This window comes from Chaetura pelagica, unplaced genomic scaffold, assembly GCF_000747805.2.
Source record: "Chaetura pelagica isolate M959 unplaced genomic scaffold, ChaPel_1.0 scaffold181, whole genome shotgun sequence".
Lineage (NCBI taxonomy): Eukaryota > Metazoa > Chordata > Aves > Apodiformes > Apodidae > Chaetura > Chaetura pelagica.
In genome coordinates this window covers 1,342,563-1,360,890 of record NW_009951992.1, presented here as the reverse complement: position 1 = coordinate 1,360,890, position 18,328 = coordinate 1,342,563, and the positions used below count along the sequence as shown (strand labels likewise).

The following is an 18,328-nucleotide window of genomic DNA, read 5'->3' as shown; positions in this document are numbered from 1 at the left end:
ACATTTTATGTACCATTCTTTTTGTTTGCTATTTACAAGAACTTCTGGGGAGGTGGCCTGGAAGACAGGCCAACCCAGCTCAGCACCACAGGCTCTGCAGAAAGGGAAGGGACCTGACCTAGAGATGGAAGGACTCTCAACACTTCAAAACAGGCCAAACTAGGAATTCTGCTAATGTCATGAAATAGGTCAACTTGCAGTCAGGTCAGCCAGGCTCAATGCATACAGAGCTGTACATAATAACAAAACTCATTAATATCACAGTTTTACCACATACCTATAGTAAATTCACTTCTTTCCAAAACAAAGACAGCTCTATCTATCCTCTCAGAAATAATCTTCCAGTCCCACCAAAACCACCTCACATGGCTTGATATGCAGCTGTCAAGACTAACAGTATGATACATACTTTGGCATAATAAAAAATATATTTACATTACAGCCGACACTTTTATACGCTTAGTGTATACAAAATATTTATAAATGCAAATTTATTTACAACTGGAGTCCATCATTCATAGGAGAAAACAAGCCTCAATGTTAGACTGGTAAGAGATGCCTGCCAAAAGTCTAAGGAACAAAAAGCTGGCCAAGAGTTTTATGCTTACAATTACTGGGAATTCCATGAGGACGCCCTGAAAATTTGTTTTGAAGCAGACAATGCAGTGTGAAATAGCTGTGCATTCTTGAGCAATTTTCAAAGCATGCACCAACACAAAAGCTGCTCCCAACATCAGAAAATCCATGTTTGAACGCTACCCTTGGGGGTATCACTAATCATTCATGTGTTGTGCTGCACATTCCCATTTTCCAATATGCAGAAATCCAAGGAAAAAGTGCATGTGCCACCTCCTCCTAGGGATTCCAGCTGGGTTTAGTCAGCCTGTCATTGCAGACACGTGCACACGAGCATCTTTGGCCTTGGGGCTAGTCCTGAGGTAGTAAATACAAGAAGTCAGTCGATAGGGAGCTGCTCTCAAGACTTCATTTTAGGGTCTGACATGGTTTCACTGTAGTCATGGGCATTCCGTGCCCAGTGACAGTCACAGCTGTGCTCACGTGCCCCGTGGCAGGGCCGGGGTGACGCGGCAGGTTCCCCCGCGCTGCCCTCGCGCCGCGGCTGGTGCAGGAAGTGAGCGTGGGACAGACCGAGCTCTTTGCTCACCCCCCACAAAGGAAGATGAAAGGGTTCTAAGGGAGAAAAATGAGATGAACAGCAGTGAGTTCATGATAAACATCCAAATTCAAGCAGATTTCAGCTGTGCAACTCAGCAGTAACAGTCTTTTTGGGGTTATTTTCTGTTTCTGAGAGCACACTGATGGATGCTCTCCCGTTTCAGCATCTGCTACAATAACCAGGAACAACACAGGCAGTCTACCTGGAAGAAAGTCAGCATAAAGCCAATCCATTTACCAAAATAAAGAAATAAATATTATTTTAGAGTTCTTTCAAACTCAGGCCAGCTCAAACAGGTCTATTTGAACTTCCTATGTGAAGCTCTAACTCTTGGCTGACAAATGTGCTTGAAGACACACAAGGGATCACACTCCACAAACTCTAAGAGACAAGCTGCGGATTAAGAAGTAACATCTTTTAACATCACCCTCTTCAACTCTTGGGTACTGGATGCTAACTGAGGGGTAGTTCTGAGAACAGGCAGTTAATAAACAGATGAGCTACTCCACAAATTATGGTCACTTGAAGGATTATCTGTGCACCAACAGTGAAGGGCAGCACAAGAAAGGCCAGAGTTACCAGGGAATACAGAGCAATGGAAGGGAAAAGGTGACACTCACCATTCATCTGCTGGGAGGAGACTTTCTTTTCACTAATTTTGTCATGGTTGGTAAGGAAGACAGTCATGTCTCTGTCTGCTAACAGATTATCAAGAGTGCTGGTTTCATGCTGGGTGTGTGCTGTATACATTTCCTTAGGCATCTGCACCATGAGGTTAGGGAGAGTTGGATCCAGGGGATCCTCTTCTGAGACGTAGGCATAGGGACAGTACTCTCGTGTCCTCGAGTAGATGTTTGCATTGTCATAACAGTCTGAGCAGATCACCAGGGGTGCTGTGCCACCTGACAAACACCATGGAAAAACAAAATGCTCTCAAAGAGGATAAGGGTGCTTTATTTCCTTACACTGTTTCACGTGTAGCTCTTTCATGACCTCTTAGCATGGTCATGTGTTACAGTGGCGCAGGTTGAAGGGCCTCTATAGTTAGGGTGGTAACAGAGTACAAAGATCGACTGCAGAAATCACATGAGAAATACTCTGTGTTCACCACCACACTAGTGTTCTCACTAGCACTGCCCTTCTGAAACTGACCAGGGAGAAACCATGGACACAACCAAGAGTAATTTCATGTTTGCTCTCCTGATTCAAGGGCAAAGAGGTTCCATGAAGGTCCAGCCAGCATAGGCACCAGGCTGAAACAGCCCCCAAATCAAAGGGGGATACCTGTCCACGTTGGCTCTTGCACCCTGCAAGCCCCGTATCAGATGATCAAGAGGTCATCAAGATGAGTAGCTTCTCAACCCCTTCCTGATACAGACTCTAGTGTAACAGGACTACAGACAGGAGGGAATGGATCAAGGGACAGATGGGAAAAACTTACACTGAAAAATTGCTTTTGATCCAGCCTATGTAAAGACTGGATGGCTCCTCAGCATCTGGATGGTAAAACCAGCATCGATATAGCCTCAATGACAAATATCCTGAAAATCATCCAGACAAGGTAGGGAAACAGTGTACACCCTTCAGTTATGACTGCAGCAAGCAGACTGTATATCTGACAGAGGCAGTAATTTTATGCCAAGGACAAAAGGAACAGTAAGTCATCTTCCAGGCCAATTTCAGTTCCACCTTTATTACCTGGCCTCTTGAGACGGCAAAGGAAAGAAACAGTATAAAAATCTACCTTAACATTTAACCCAGGAATTTTCTAACAGTGTCCATGCCTTGCTGAGCAGGTCACAAACTCTGAAGCTCAAAGCTTCTGGAGAGAACTGTACTACTCTGACATCTGAAGAACAGCAGTCATGACATCTACTTGCAAAGGCATTCACAGCAGATGTGAGCTCAAATGTTGCTGGACCAAAGATTAAATGATATGCAGGGAATGCAGAAGTGTTGATAGCAGCACATAAACAAAGACCAGAAGAGACTCAAACTCAGAATGAACAATAGAAACTTTTGGATCAACCTGAATTCTTCTCCAGAAAAAGTTACCCCTGCTCAGTCACCAGGAACACACAGGAGGGCTTCACTTACCATCTGTGCCTTTATGCACGTAGCTGCTGGCTGGAGGCATCAGCTGCTGGTGGCTTCCTGCCTCTGAGCTGCTGTAGCCTTCTTGAGGCTCTGACAGAGTTCCTTGGGAGGACAGGTAGCTGGGAATGTCTGCAGGCAGGTTCATCTCCTCTGCAAGGTTGAATTAACATTCATGATGTTAAAAGCCAAGTGTGAAGATTTCACTGCCCACACTAATAAAAACATCACCCAGAATTTCAACTCACATGTAGTTTTCTTTTATCTGCCTCTGTGATTAAAAATCCAAAGACCTAGTTCAAAACTAACAGAGCCAGAAAGGAAATTGACCCACATTATTCTGGGTCCTGAAAAAATTTAAGTTTACTCAAATATTTCTTTCCAAACTTTACTGTTTTTCCTCAATGTAGAACACATCTAGTGTATAAGGATTTAAAAGGAACACACTCCTGATATTTAAAAAAAAATAAATTTCAGAAATTCAAGCAAATCCCTGAAGAGATTTTAGAAGGAAATCATCAGTTCTTCAGTCTTACAATCTGTAGCGAATGCAGAAATTTCAACACTCTCAACAAGTGTTTTGAATTCAAAACAGGCCTGAAGACTTTTACACTTTACCTGTGTTGGTGATGCTGTAATCCTCACTCTTCCTCCTCATGTGGTAGATGACAATGACCCACACCAGGGACGTTCCCACCACGCAGCACACCACCACGATGATCACGATGCCAACCGTTGTCCAGCCGTCCTCCTCGTGGATGATGCCGCTCTGAGAGGAGTCACAGTTTGGGGCAGCCAGGACGTGCAGGTAGATGTGGCCACGCTCAGTGCCCAGCGTGTTGGACATAATGCACGTGTACTTCCCAGCATCCTCTAGCCCAGCATCCACAATGATCAGGAGCTGGTTTGCTGCAGCAAAGAAGTGCCGCTCGGTGACTGCCAAGGGCCCGTCGTCCTTGGTCCAGTTGAGGCGCGGGGCAGGGCTGCCCCCGGCGATGCACTGCAGGACAGCGGTTTCGCCGCGGGTCACCGTCCTGTCCTCCAGGGGCCTCACAAAGGAAGGGGTTTCTGTCACAGTGGAGGAAAAAAGATATGTCTTGTAAGATGACTTCACTGTGCAACACCAGCATGTACTCTATGATATTTAAAAATCTGATCTTCCAATCTGAGCCTGAGCTTGAGCACTGGCACACAGGACAGGGGAAATCCTGCGGGTTCAGCTCTTTGGTGGGTCACTGCAGCAAATACAGGTACAGCAAACATCCCCAAAATTGTGCCATCCACAGTTTGCCTTAAGCATTTCAACTCTAAATTTGCATGTGACCACAGTGTTAGAAGTCTGAGTCTTCAAAAAATACTGCCCTCTAGAAGAAACTGCCCTTCCATTTTTACTCGGCACAATTCAGTTACCTGTGGCTACATTTGTTCCAAGGCAACACAAATTATCTGTTTAGTCCACACTGCTGGACTGAGCTATGTCCCTTGGCTCCTTCCTGCAAGGACCAGACTAACTCCACTGGCCAGCACTGTAGCTTGGCTTCTACAGCCTCACTGTGCACAGATCCTGTCATGTGCTGGTCTTTGTATTTTAACTTCACTGTTCAGGAGCTGAGCTTGCTGCTCAGAGACCAGTGACACCACCACTGCAGGAGCAAGGGGATCCAAGCACAGACCAGCACTTACCCAACACAGTCAGTGTGGCATTGGCTGACAACCCCCCTGCAATGTTTTGTGCCATACAGCTGTAGATTCCCATGTCTTCTATTTTCACATTTGCAATAAAGAACACATCATCCTCAGGCATGACATGCATCCTCCTCTCTCTCGCAGCAGGGAAGTCTGTGCCACCATCTTTCTGCCAGGAGATCTGAGGGGTAGGGTGGCCCTCTGCAGCACACTCCAGCCGGGCCATCGCCCCAGTGCGGATAGTGAGATCCATGGGGGTTTTCAGGAAGGAAGGTAGCTCTGGTTCCAAGGAGACATAGGTTCAGCATTTTCATACCAGGGAAAAAGCAGCAAAAGCTCAACAGTACACAGAATATCTGAAAACAAACCTGAAAGCCACCTGTAGTCTCCCTAAGAGAGGGGCAGATTCTTCTGAAGAACTGCACATATTTTATGTGGTAATTTCTAAGAGCCTGCCCTCCAAATTTAAACAGTATCTAAAATGTTCATTCAGATGATCCAAAGGACAGAATTTCCCATGGGGGAAAGAATTCAGCCTTCTTCATAAGCTTTTTGTCACACTTTTTGTTCCCTTGTAATAGGGAAGGTGAACTTCCATCTCATCAGTCCAAGGCTGCAGTATCTGTTCAGGACAAGAAGCAGCAGCACAAGCACATCTGTTCTCCAACACCATGGGGATCAGAAGACCCTGGAGACATGAGCACTGTCCTCTTACTTCCCTTCCTCCAGGCCAAGATAAACAGAATCATTATGGCTAAAAAAATAAGGACTCATGATTGAATTTTCAGTTTGTTTCTAGCCCAAGCTATTTTTAGCTGAATCTTCTCTGGCTTTACAAACACATGGGAAAGGTGCTTAGTTCTGAAGAGACAGCAGAGGGAGCTTTTAATTTAAGAGACTTCTAACTCCATTTAACTAGATGAACAACTGACAGTGTTAGGATGAAAGCCTGGGAGGTGTCTGCCCCCTTGGAAAAGTGAACTGAAAGCTTTTCAACCACAAAAACCCCCACAGTTCTCCCGATTTTTAAAAAGATGTTTGATAATTTTAAATACCAGTGAGACAGTCTTGCAAGACTATTTTGGGCCAGCTCTAGTGAAAAATAGACATAGCTATTTAAATAGAGTTTCAGGTTTGAAGTGTTTCTCCTTTGTCACCATGACTGCTTACCATTGACAGTCAGCTTGGCTTTGTTGGAATAATTGGAGCCAAAGTGATTGGTGATGATGCACTGGTACTTCCCTTCATCAGTGAAATTCACATTGAAAAGATGCAAGACAGTGGTATACTCGACCACCTCTCCACTTTGCTGCTGGTATCTGGCAAAGTTCTCCACCTCTGCATCATAGAGCACTTCACTGTCCTTGCGCCAGGCAGGAGACATGGGCGAGTCGCTGCTGCTGACAGCAGTGCAGGTCAGAGTCACATTCATGCCTCGAAGAGCGACTGTGGTCTCAGGATGCACCCTTATCTGTGGTTTTGGGAAATTATCTGAAAACAAAAAAAGCACCCAGATTAGTTACTTTCCTCCTCAACCAATAATTAATATTGCAAGAAAACTCACTCAAAATATAATGCAAGCAGAAAAAAAGCTTTGGGAACAGATGTCCTGCTTGAGGTGCACAGACTCAGCTCCTTTCAGCTGGAAATCAAGCCGTGAAAGAGGATTGCAACCACACACAGGCACACAGAACAAGCATTGACAACAACCAGCAGAGAAGCATGGTCCTGAGCAGGGCCCTACACTTTGTACAGCTGTCTGGAACTTGCTGTTTTTAGATCACACATGAAAGCTGTGCACTGCTGAAGAGTTAGGCTGCTTTATGAAGGACTGAGACTTCTTTTCAGACAGCTTAAGCATCTTGAAGAGCCTTTAAGTTTTACAAACACAAAGCACAGAAAGCTGGCAGTTCACTATCTCATCCCACTTGACAAGAGTTACTCCAGTACCTATCATTTCAGCACAGACTTTCTCATGGGCACACACAGTGTTCAGTGTCAGGCACCACGGGGGTAATGCTAGAGAGAAGTGGGTGCTTACGCCTACATGACAATTATTGTAGCCTTTACCACCAGAAGAATTGTGTACAAACTAGTAACACTTATCAGATTGCCCACCCAGAAAACGAAACACCAGACCATTCCCAGGCCTGCCAGACTCCACACGGCACTCTGGGCAAAGAGTCTCTCAGTTTTCCATCTCACAGTTCAGTTACAAAAATAAACAGGCTTATGTCTGAAACTGTGGAGGCAGAGACCAGAAAAACATTACAGATATGAGGCATCAGAAAACATGCCAGAGTATTAGCTACTCTAGCCTTGCTGGTCCAGAGAAGGACCAATAGGGAAGCGTCCAACAGCCCTTCCAAAGCTAAAGGTGTTCATGAGCAGAGACAATGGAAGCTTAATCAGTTTTTAACAGTAATGTCAATTAAAAACCATGCAGTCTCACAGAATTACTCCCTCAGGTTTGCTTCAGTGCTCAAATACAATGAAATGGAGCCAAAAGAAACAGGATTAGATTTGAAACTCCAAAGCAGACCCAGTGATGCACACAGGCCCACACCTGCTCCATGGCCCAGACCAAGTACCTGCAGGAGCGCTACAGCCTCACTCAGAAAGGTGTTTGCACTTGTGTTACTATGTTTTTGTATCAGAAGTCAGTAAAAATACAAACCACAGACAAAGTCACCAGGGTCCACACTGAGAAGGCTCTGTCCTGCCAACCATTCAGGGTGAGCACAGCTCAGGTCCACAGCCCCCTGCAGCTGGCTGTCAGCAAGCCACCGTGGCAGCCACTGCAGCTGGCAGTCACAGAGCAAGCTGCTGGTGTTCAAAATTCTGCAAAAACAAGGCAAAACACAAGTGTGATTAAAATTTATGTAGCTCACATTCCTACATGTGATTTCATGTTATTATAAAATATTAGGTATATATGCTATAAATAATCCAGAAATGTTCTATGTCGGTATCAAACCTTGCATTTCTTTTTTATTCTGAAAAAAATAACCTTGGAGTTTCAACTTCTTTACAACCTTCCCATCTCCTTTAAAGCAGTTAGAAGGAACATAACACTGTAGAGCCAGTCCTACAATGGCTGAAGGATACTTTACAAGGTAGGACTTGGAAAGAACCTTAAATAACTGTCATGAACTTACAACTCCTTCAGGTGAGCCTGGGCAAATGCATTTTCTTGGATGGACATTACTGCATTGTTGCTTAGATCTCTGTAAGTTAAGCAAAGAGAACAGTGGGTAAGTATGATTTCATAGGCTACTTCAGTTAAATTCTTGGCAATTTGACAGAGAATACAAGACTGAAGTTGACAAATAATTAGAAGTTCTACAAAGTAATGTACTTACAGATGTTCAAGTCCTTCAAGACCAGAGAATGCTTTTTTGGTAATTGACTTAATCTGGTTTCCTTGCAAGATCCTGAAAGACAAAGCCCCCCCAAGCCCAGAAACCAGTCTGAATGTCAATGAGCTCACAAAAAAGACCCAGAAGAAGCTTCCTATGATGTTTAACAAAGTTTTTCTAATTCTAGCTGAGCTAAGAGATCAAATACTACTCTTTGAGCTTAAAAACTCAAGTAATTTTCCCTAGAACAGGGTTTATTTTCCATTCTTAGAGATTTGGATTAGGGATGTGTTAGAAGACAATTTAAGTCAGCAGATGAAGCAGTGCTAAGTAGAACTTGGGAGTGGAGCAATAACTTCCTAATACCAATCTGCCACAACCACATTAGCTCCTGAGACTGCACCCTCACACCAAGCTATCTGTTATAACCAATGTCTGCAGCTCCACGGGATGAAGCTTCCTACCAAGCACATGGCACTGGGTGAAAAGTGCACAGTCTAAGCACTGAAAAGCTTAGTGTTTCATATTTGCTCAAAAGTATTTTCCTTGTGGGTTGCTGCTGTGTTGGGTTTTTTTAATAAGCAATAACTTCTACCTAAACTAAAGAAGCACAGTAAGTGACAATCATCACACAGCAGAAATAGGCTATTCAGTATTAAATGCAGTCAAATACTTTGGCTTAATTTCTTCAAAATAGAGCTGCAAGGTGATCCAGTCTCCTGAACATGGAAACCAAGCCAATATCAAGAGGTTGAAGCACATCAACTGGAACACACTGAATACAGCTGCCAACTAGAGAGGCTTTCTGCCTCATGTCACTGATCTACAGTTACTCAATACTTTGCACTCTCCTTCTACTCTGTGTGCCTGGGAAGTATTGTAATGTCAATGGTTTTCCACACATACAGTTTATCCAGCCTGCCGAGTCCCACAAATGCTTCATTTGCATCTTCTATGGCCCAGGAGATCTCGTTGTTCCGCAAATCCCTGCAGGAGAAGAGCTCTGTTATAGAGCAGCCTTGTAACGCCACCCTGACCACGGCTGGGAGCTTTCTGCTGCCCAGGCCTACTGCAGGGCTCTGCCACAGGGACACCTGCCAGGGCTCCAATCTTTCATAAAACTAAGCTTGTCAGAAGCTCCATTTCAGAGATGCAGGGGAAGACAGACTAGTTCAAGTGAGTGCCACAGACAGAACCTCAAACAAATTCTGAAGTACAATTTCTTGATGTGGTATTTAAGGAAAGACCCACCTTGACTTGCACTCCTCATGTGATGGACTATTTACCAGAAGCTGGGAGAGGCTCCTGAAGCAAGTTGGTTCATGTAAGTGAAATAACCAATACACTTGCAGCATTAATCTTCCTGAGTAACAGGCTTATAAAAGCATTAGCATATTAAGAGATTACACACAGGTTACTGGGTAAGGCTGCCAGGCACCAAGGAGCAGATTTTCAGAATGAAGTTGATATTCTGCTCACAGATCTTGTTACCAGCTAATGGGATTTCTCTTTGACCTCTGCACAGCACTTTGGCCCCTCACATAGAGAAGCAGCCTAAGCAGCAAAAGCAATATAGGAAAATGGTTCAGAGGATTAAATGCTTTTTAAAAAGAAGGTGAAATATATTCAGTTACATTTTTAGACTGAATGGCACAGACTGAGCAAAGAGCTTCAGTCAAAGCCGCAGTTTTCATCTGTTTTGATACAACTCTGCACAGAAGTCTCTGTGTTAATATACTTAATATGCAGACTTACAGTTTATTTGTTGAAGCTACATTATAGAATAGCTGCAAGAGTTGAACACACAGAGAAGTATTTACACCAGCCTTAGAACTGAAACAACCAGCACACAAGCAACAATGGAACAAATCCCACAGCAATGGCATCTCCTGTTGTTCGAAGTATTTTTACAGTCCACTGCTCAGACCACTCAGCAAAATGAGTGAGCAAGGCAAGAGAAAAGCCCCTCATTGTATGAGCTGAGGAGTTGGCTCCTCATGCTTGGCTGGGCACAAATGCCTGGAGCCTTGTTAATCAGCACTGCCCTCCTCCTGCACATTCCAGCCCCAAAACAAATGGCCAGCCCCTCAGCTGTTGACGCCCCCGAGGAGCCCAGGAAAACCTACTAATTAATCTGCTCTTGTTCTTTTTCATGCTACTCTAAATCTAAGAAATTAGTTTTAATTATTTCATTAAAAGGTTGCATTAAGGTTAACAGATTATGACTGCTTACATAAATCTTTCTGGTGAGTTTGCTTATTTAAGCATTTATTTAATGAACTGACAGAGGGGTTACAAACTTTCACTCCTTTCTCAACTACCATTGTTTGGGATGGTTACAAGTGTTCAGATCTACTTGGGACACTTTTTTTTTTTTTTCATTAAGAGCCTGGATTGAGTTTTTTCTTGTCAGAAATGTCAAACAGCTGCAGGGGAAGGTCCTGGCCAGAGCCGAGCCTCCCACAGCAAGCAGCAATCCTGCACTCCTCCCACCAGCACACCAGCAGGGTGGGCTCAACCCCACCTGCTGCAACCAAATGGATTCAACACGGTTTCCAGGGCTCCAACCCTAACAGGTTGGACCATTCTGTACACAGCTGGCATTTGTACAAGGTAACTATCCACACTTTCTCACACTGGTAGGACATGCCACTGGGCACTCAGGGTCACCAAGCCTCTGTTTCTTATCACCACTAAAATGAAGTGGTTGGTTTGTTTTAGTTGGGCCAGAATTGTTATCTCGGCAGACAACAGGATCAGCAGCCCTGCAGGCAGGACAGCACTTGGCAATGCCCAGCTCTGTTCACAGCCTGCACAGAGCACTATTCATTGCCTTTATTGCAAACAGCTTTGCTGCCTTAAATTGAGATCGTAACTAGAAGTTTTCTGTACTTACAAGGTTCGAAGATTCGTCAGACCTCTAAAAACTCCATCAGCAATGTGACTAATGTGATTGTCACCCAGGTTTAGCTTCTCCAGAAAACCAAGTCCCACAAAGGCAGACTCCTTGAGGCGAGTTAGCTGGTTGTATGACAAGTCTCTAGAAACATTGAACATGCACTTTAAAGGCAAGTAGAGAGGGATTACTGATGAAGAGGCTATTAACTATTGAGTCTTGATTAATTCCTCTAATGGAACACTTCAAAAATAAATAAAATACATAGCATTGCCACAGGCCTAACAAGGAAACAGAGAACTTCCTTTGGTTCTTCACTCCTGCTCCATACATGCCATCAAATCTGTTGTTGCAACATCACAAAATCCCCAGTGAAAAGCAGCCCAGGACTTACAGCTCAGAAAGTCTCTGGCAGAACTCCCATGCATCTGGACTGATCCTGCTAATGGCATTTTGGCTAACATAGAGTTGTTGCAGTGTCCGTAGACCGTACAGCCAGCCCTTGTTTACTTCTGTTAAGTTATTATGTTCCAGTTCTCTGAGGAATCAGAAGGAAAAACGTTTGCCAAACAGATAATCACTGAAGCACATATTTACAAAATTTCACCTTGTGGATCTCAAGATTATTTACTAACATTAAGATTCAGACAATCTGAAATGTACAATTATATTCATTCCACTGAAACCAAAAGAGTGAACAGAAGCATATGAAGAACTGAGCAACTCAACAACAGCTGCAGTATTCAGTGGCTGAAGCAAAACTGTCAACTCTGTTCTCAAACATTATTTATTTTTTTTTAAATCTTTTGTTAACATTGCATGGCACAACCCTGCACTCTCTCTATCAGTCACACAACAAAGAACTATCCCACATTATGGGAAGTACAAATGAAAACCAGCAAAAAGCAACCTACAGAGTCAAAGCATTCTTCGTCCCCAAGAGGGAAGAAGCTGGGGGGAGAGCTGCTATCTTCCCACCTCTGAAGTAACCAGACACAATACCAAAATCCCATAAAGTCTTCCTGAGATGCTCACTGATAGCTCAGCATGGCCTTGGTGTAAAGAAAGCCATAAAGGACACAACCCTCCACAGCTGAAGTCCCTAAAAGGAATTCCACAATTAGGCATACTCACAATTCTTCTATATTACCCAGGCCAAAGAATGCTCCATCCATTAGTCTGCTAATCCCATTGCGCTGCATTTTCAAGGATTTTAAGGATTCCAGTCCTTGGAATGTAAGACTTTCCACTATTTTAATCCGGTTCCTTTTCAGTTCCCTTATGCAAAGACAACATTCAAATATTAAGACATCTTTTGATGAGCACCACTTTGTGAAAGTCAAGAGCACAAGCTGAGATAAACATCACAGAACTAAACATTTTTTTTTTAAGCTTTCAAGACCACTACTTACAGGAACTGCACATGAGGCAACTTGAAGATCTTTGGTGGAATCACACTAATCCTGTTTCTGTTCAGCTTTACCACCATCAGCGAGCTGGATAAGTTATCAAGACAGCCTGCTTCTAGGGTAGTTATTCTGTTGTTACTCAGATTCCTAGGGAAGGAAGAAGCAGCATTTCAGAACATGAAGAACTGTATGGACTCAACTGCACAAGCACTTCAGAGTGACCACTTTTTATTAAAACTCAAGTTCTTTGTGAAATGGTGTCAGAATCTGAATGCTGGTGTAACAAACTAAATCACTGTTCCCAAAGGAATCAGCACTAGAAGCTGCCCATGCTGCAGTCAGACATGGTCAATTCCATGTCAACAGTGATTTACTCAAAATGGGCAGAAATAATTAAATGTCCCTGCTGGCTGAAGTTCCTGCACTTTGAGAATGACAGTTACTGTTCTCCACACTATCTGACAAAGCACAATACAGATTGGTATTAGAAGTATTTTATTTCAAGCAATTTCTAGCTATATTGCCAGTTCAAAGCCACCAAAGGCTGCCTACTTTAAGGCAGTAACTTGGAGTAGAAGAGGTCTCCAACATGACTGTTGTAGAGCCAGTCATCCCAGGCATAACTGATCACTCATACTTACAGGTATTTCAATTGCATCCGTGGAAAAGAAGAAGCTTTGATTTCTGAGATAAGATTAGAACTAAGATCTAGATTTTCCAGTGAAAGGTAAACTTGGAGCTGCTCAGCATTTATTTCTGGGATGGTATTGTGTACCCTGAAAAATACCAACGAAAATATGATTAACAAAACATGCCAATCTTCAACTTGCACAGCTGAGGCAGCTACAGGGCTCTGTAGATCAACAGGATTAGCAGATCCCTTACACAGGACACGTAGCACACTCTTCAGTGTTAATTCCTAATGCAACACTGAAAATCCAAGAGCTATTTGCCACCTTGAGATATGAATAGATTCAAATTCTGGGGCCTGTAGTCAGGCTGTTTCTTGTGGGAACTGTCACTCCTAGACTGAATCCCCTCCCCTTCAAAGCTGCCTGCCTTGGTTGACTGCATTTTATTGGTAATTTAGGATGACTTGATTGTCTGACTGATTTGTATTTCTTTAAAGAGTGCTTACATATTCCCTAAAGCACTTCAGATGAGCAGTATTTCAAGACAAAAGAAGCTCTCTTGTCCTACAGCTCGATAGGAGAACTCTAATACAATTATCTTATTTGTTAAATGAAAAAAAGGCAGATAAAATATTACTTACAGGGAGAGAAGAGTTATGTTAGAAGTTGTTTCTCCGAAATATGGAATTTCACTTAGCTCATTGTAATTCATTTTCCTTAAAAAAAAATATCAAACCAAACCAAAAAGATTAGTGGCACTTGAAAGAGAAGAAAACTTCTTCTGTACTGAGCAGAAATAACTTCTATAGCAGAACAATTTAGTCATACTAATAATACTTAGCACTTAACAGAAAAGATCCTCCAAAAGCTTAAATACTGATAGTTTGAAAAATTTAATATGAAATATGCTAGGCTTTACTGTTCTCATGGATGTTATTTATTTCTCTTTAACTTAGAATCAGCCATAGTCAAAACAAACACCCAATTTCTTTAAAAATATTGGTCTTCTAACCTTTTGTGAAAAAGTTTTCTTCTCACAAAGCATCAGTTTTATACCTAAAATGTGCTGCCAACATACGGCATCCATTTTTCATTAACTGACACTGAGTATTTCTACAGCTCAGACCAGATATCTAGACATGCAATTAAATGTACTATTTAATTAGAATTAAATACAAAATCTTTAGAGTTCATCCTCATAAAAAACAACTTACACTTCTTGTAGTGTATGAACAGACAAATCAATGCTCCAGTTGGATGACAATAAATGATTGTGACTTAAATCCCTAGACAACAAAGAGAAAAGTTATTCTAGATCCTGGAGTTAAAAACTGCACACGTACTCTTCATGCAACCTAAAGTTCTAAAACACAGTTTTGATATATACAGTTCCTCCCTCCTCAAAGGAAGAGGTTTTGGCTTGTTCTAGTGGTCACTCACAACAGAAATCTAGACAGTTCTGTTTCTCTGTTTGAATTAAGTAACTTTTTGTTAAAAAGGTTTCTTGAAACAAGGATAGTCTCTGATCAGAACACATTTCCTTTCAATCAAAGCTTCACCTACAGTGCTTCCCTATTGCAAAAAAATAACTTCCCAGGGACATGACAATAATTCCTCACAAAATGCCTGTTACTGAGCTGATCCCCATTCTCTCAGCCTGCCCAGCTTTTCAAAGAAGCTGACTAGTCAAGACAGGCTTATTTTAAGGGAACAACAAACACACAATTACCAAACAAGCTGGAGGGAAGAGAAACATGAAGCTGAGAAGCTTATAGAAGGCTTCAGTGCCAGCTGGTTTTGCTTACAGGAAACAAATGCAGGAGTTGGATCATTTCAATGGGCAGGAGAGTTGTTAAATTTGTTTTTAATGCCCATGCTGGGTGTTGATGCTATTCCCATTGCTTTAACTGTAAAGCAGGATTTTACTTTTGCCTTGTACCTGGTTTTGTTCACCCCAGTGCTCAGGGCACTACCAGTACACTTTTGGCCTGCAAGACCAGAACCTACCAGGAGAGAGCAAGGCCTTGACAGCCTGTCCTTAACTCAGGCTCAGCAATAAAGATACAGTTCTAGCAAGGAGCTGTTGAAGTCCTGGTGTCCTGGCAATTCAGACAGTTGTTAATATGTGCTTTTAATGCCATCAAGATGTGAACTACGTAGACAGAGTAAGCATCAAAGGATGCTGAGACCTACAGCCAGATCTCACTGGCAGAGACCCCCAGAGGTCCCACTGCCAGGACCCCTCCTGCCCATGGGAGCCATTGGACATGCTGAGTGGAAGGGGCAGCACTGATCCCACATTCCAGAGGAAGAGTCCTTCCTGGATCTTTCGAACACCAAGTGCCCAGCCAGGGCTGGCAAGACTCATCTGGGCAGCAGTGGGTTTAACCAGAGCAGGGAGCACCCAGTCACACTGCTTCCAATGGACCTGAGCACAACCCAAGGAGGAGACAATGGACACATGATAACACCACACTCCTCATGGTGCTCAGATACCAAACTGGTGGGCAGAGCCATGCCACGGGTGCAGAGCCAGACCAACCTGTGTGTCAGGGCTCTGACAAAGATCTCAGGAGTCAGATTAATATGCAAAGAAAACAGAAACTTGATTTCATTCTAAGGCTTTCAGGAAGAGTATAACAGAATATAGAGTACTTCAGTCAGAAGGGACCTACAATGATTGTCTAGTCCAAATGCCTGACCATGTCAGGGCTGACCAAAAGTTAAGGCAAATTATTAAGGGCATTGTCCAAATGCCTCTTAAACACTGACAGGCTTGGGGCCTGGGTGAGGAGGAACTGCCAACACTTGGGTGTCCCACCAAAAGCCTGCTGTCTCATGACTGAGAAATTTAATTTTGAAGGCCTGGAAAAGTATTTTGCTGTTATTATTCAGATGTAGAATATAACAAAGCTTGCATTGACAATGAGTCCGTCTTCAAGAACTTGGGTATAGCTAATAACTTAAAACAGTTCTGACATCATTTACATCTAGATACTCTTGTTGATGCTTTTCTTTTTGAAACAGACTGACTGACCACTAAATAAAAAGTGAAATACATTGTCTGATTTTCTGTGTTTATAGAACATTCAATGACACAGCTATGATTTCTACTCTCATGCAGAACCAGATAGAATTGCCTTGATCTGAAAAAGCCAAAACTAAATAACCTGTAATTTTATAAGCACTTGCATTTTGACTGGGAGGCCCATGTTATGCAAGATACTGAGCAAACATGCAAAATTTCTATTTTGGAGATTCATCTGGTATTGTATATAAAAACATCTAAACATTCATTTTGAGCTGAAGTAGTATTCATCTCTTGAGTAAATAAAACAGAACACACACACCAAATTGATTAGTGTACACTTGGTCCTAGAGAAGGATCTTAATTCAGCCCAAAGGAGCATCCCCACTCCCTCCCCACAGCCTGGTGCCGGTAAAGGTGGGGAGGCAGCAGTGCAGCCAGCCATGTGAGCTCCCCAAAAATCCCACTGTGAATGAACCTAGCTGGACCAATTAACTGATACCTACTTTTTTTATTCTTCGTCTCCCTAGTCACCAGGATCTATGAGCACAATTTCAGGCACCAGTACAGGAGTGAAAGGCAGTGGCCATCAGCATCCTGCTTCCCCTTTCCCCTACAGATGACTGCCCCACCAGCAGGGCTGGTATTCCTTCTTCTAAATCACGTAATGTTGAGATGAAGATATATTAAAAAAATATTTGCTAACTCTGACTTCCCTATCCTTTTCATCACCTGCCAGGTTATCTGCAAAACATATGTAATTTAGCAGCAAACATCAAGTTACAGTTGCCTAAATACTTCTGTAATGAAAAAGTTCTGAAGATGCTCTCCTGGCCTTATTAAAAACAAAACACCAAAACAAACACCAAAACTCCCCAGAGTGGAAGTATCACCTGCAAGGAGTTTGAAAAGAGTTAAAATAAGCAAGAAGTGTTAGTCCTCAAAGTTAGGTGAAGTGATCCCACAGAACTGAGAGGGCAAAGCACATCAGGGACTTTCTCGTGTGAGAAAAAAAAAAAAAGCAAAAAAAAAGCTTTGATTAACTTTAAACAGCTTGTGTGCATTATAGCTCATTTAGACTGAGAAATGCTAGTTCCCCTAGCAAAGAAAAAATGTCACCCCCCACAGACACACAGTGTGCCAAAATCCTGAAAGCCACAACAGAGAACACACACTTAATTATTGTTTGCAGCATGTGTCAGGTTGCACAGCACAGCGCCAGGACCGCTGCTTCCCACTGCACTTCGTTCCAGGCAGCTCTAAACACACCCTCTGCCAGCATGGAGAGGGATACAACTGTTTGTTGAAGCTTGAAAACTTGCCCCCCCGATACCACGGATATCATCTTATCAGCCACCTGATGAGCTCCCAACACACCGACACACGTGCCTTTCTAAGTGGGAAAGGTTTGACAGACAAGTTGGTTGTATTTCTGCTGAAATACACATTTTCCCTTAAACATTCCCAACTGCTTACCAGGCAGGGAAGGAAGAGAACTACAGAACCAAGAAGGGGAAAGGAGGTGACAGACAAGCATCCTTAGACATGCCCAGTTTTTAATACAGATCAGACTCCCGACTCCTGCTAGAGGAATTCCTGGAGTTAACTGAGCAGTGGTTTGTATATTTACACTATTTCCTAAACAGGCTTTTTTCTTGGTCTGGAATACTGTTACTTCTACCAACCAGGAAACACAATAATTCCAGGAGAACCTGAGAAGCCCTTTGCACACTAAAGTGTTTTTTGATACCACTCAACTTCAGCACCTCTTCCACCCCTACACCCTGCAGCCAAAGGTGACAAAGACAGAGGTGATGGCTGAGAAGGATACAGGTGCTCAGCACTCGACCCCCTGTGAACACTATTTAGCATGTTGTCTAATTACACTCCTGGGGACCAAGGGTGGCTCTTGGTTGTTTTCTGGGTTTTTGAAAAACAACGGCAGCAACTGTCAAGGGGACCCCACAAAGGTTTTCCTGAGGGAAAAGGAGGGAGTCGTTGAGCTGCAAAGGCACAAAGAGACGAAGACGAAATCAGCATCAGCAGG

The 18,328-nt window shown here is 43.0% G+C and overlaps 1 protein-coding gene across 1 annotated transcript; it reads right to left on the bottom strand.

Annotated features, from left to right (window-relative positions):
* Positions 1–976: 976 nt before the first annotated feature.
* On the bottom strand, positions 977–14,532 carry LRIG2 (leucine-rich repeats and immunoglobulin-like domains 2). The gene is made up of 17 exons (XM_010002275.1): positions 14,468–14,532; positions 13,895–13,969; positions 13,263–13,397; positions 12,625–12,768; positions 12,347–12,490; positions 11,607–11,750; positions 11,213–11,356; positions 9,223–9,303; positions 8,320–8,391; positions 8,116–8,184; positions 7,635–7,798; positions 6,128–6,448; positions 4,955–5,236; positions 3,890–4,339; positions 3,275–3,424; positions 1,798–2,079; positions 977–1,191 (listed from the first exon to the last, which is right to left on the bottom strand). The coding sequence occupies exons 2-17, from the start codon at positions 13,963–13,965 to the stop codon at positions 977–979; spliced, it is 2,868 nt and encodes a 955-aa protein (XP_010000577.1). The 5' UTR covers positions 13,966–13,969; positions 14,468–14,532.
* Positions 14,533–18,328: the final 3,796 nt, after the last annotated feature.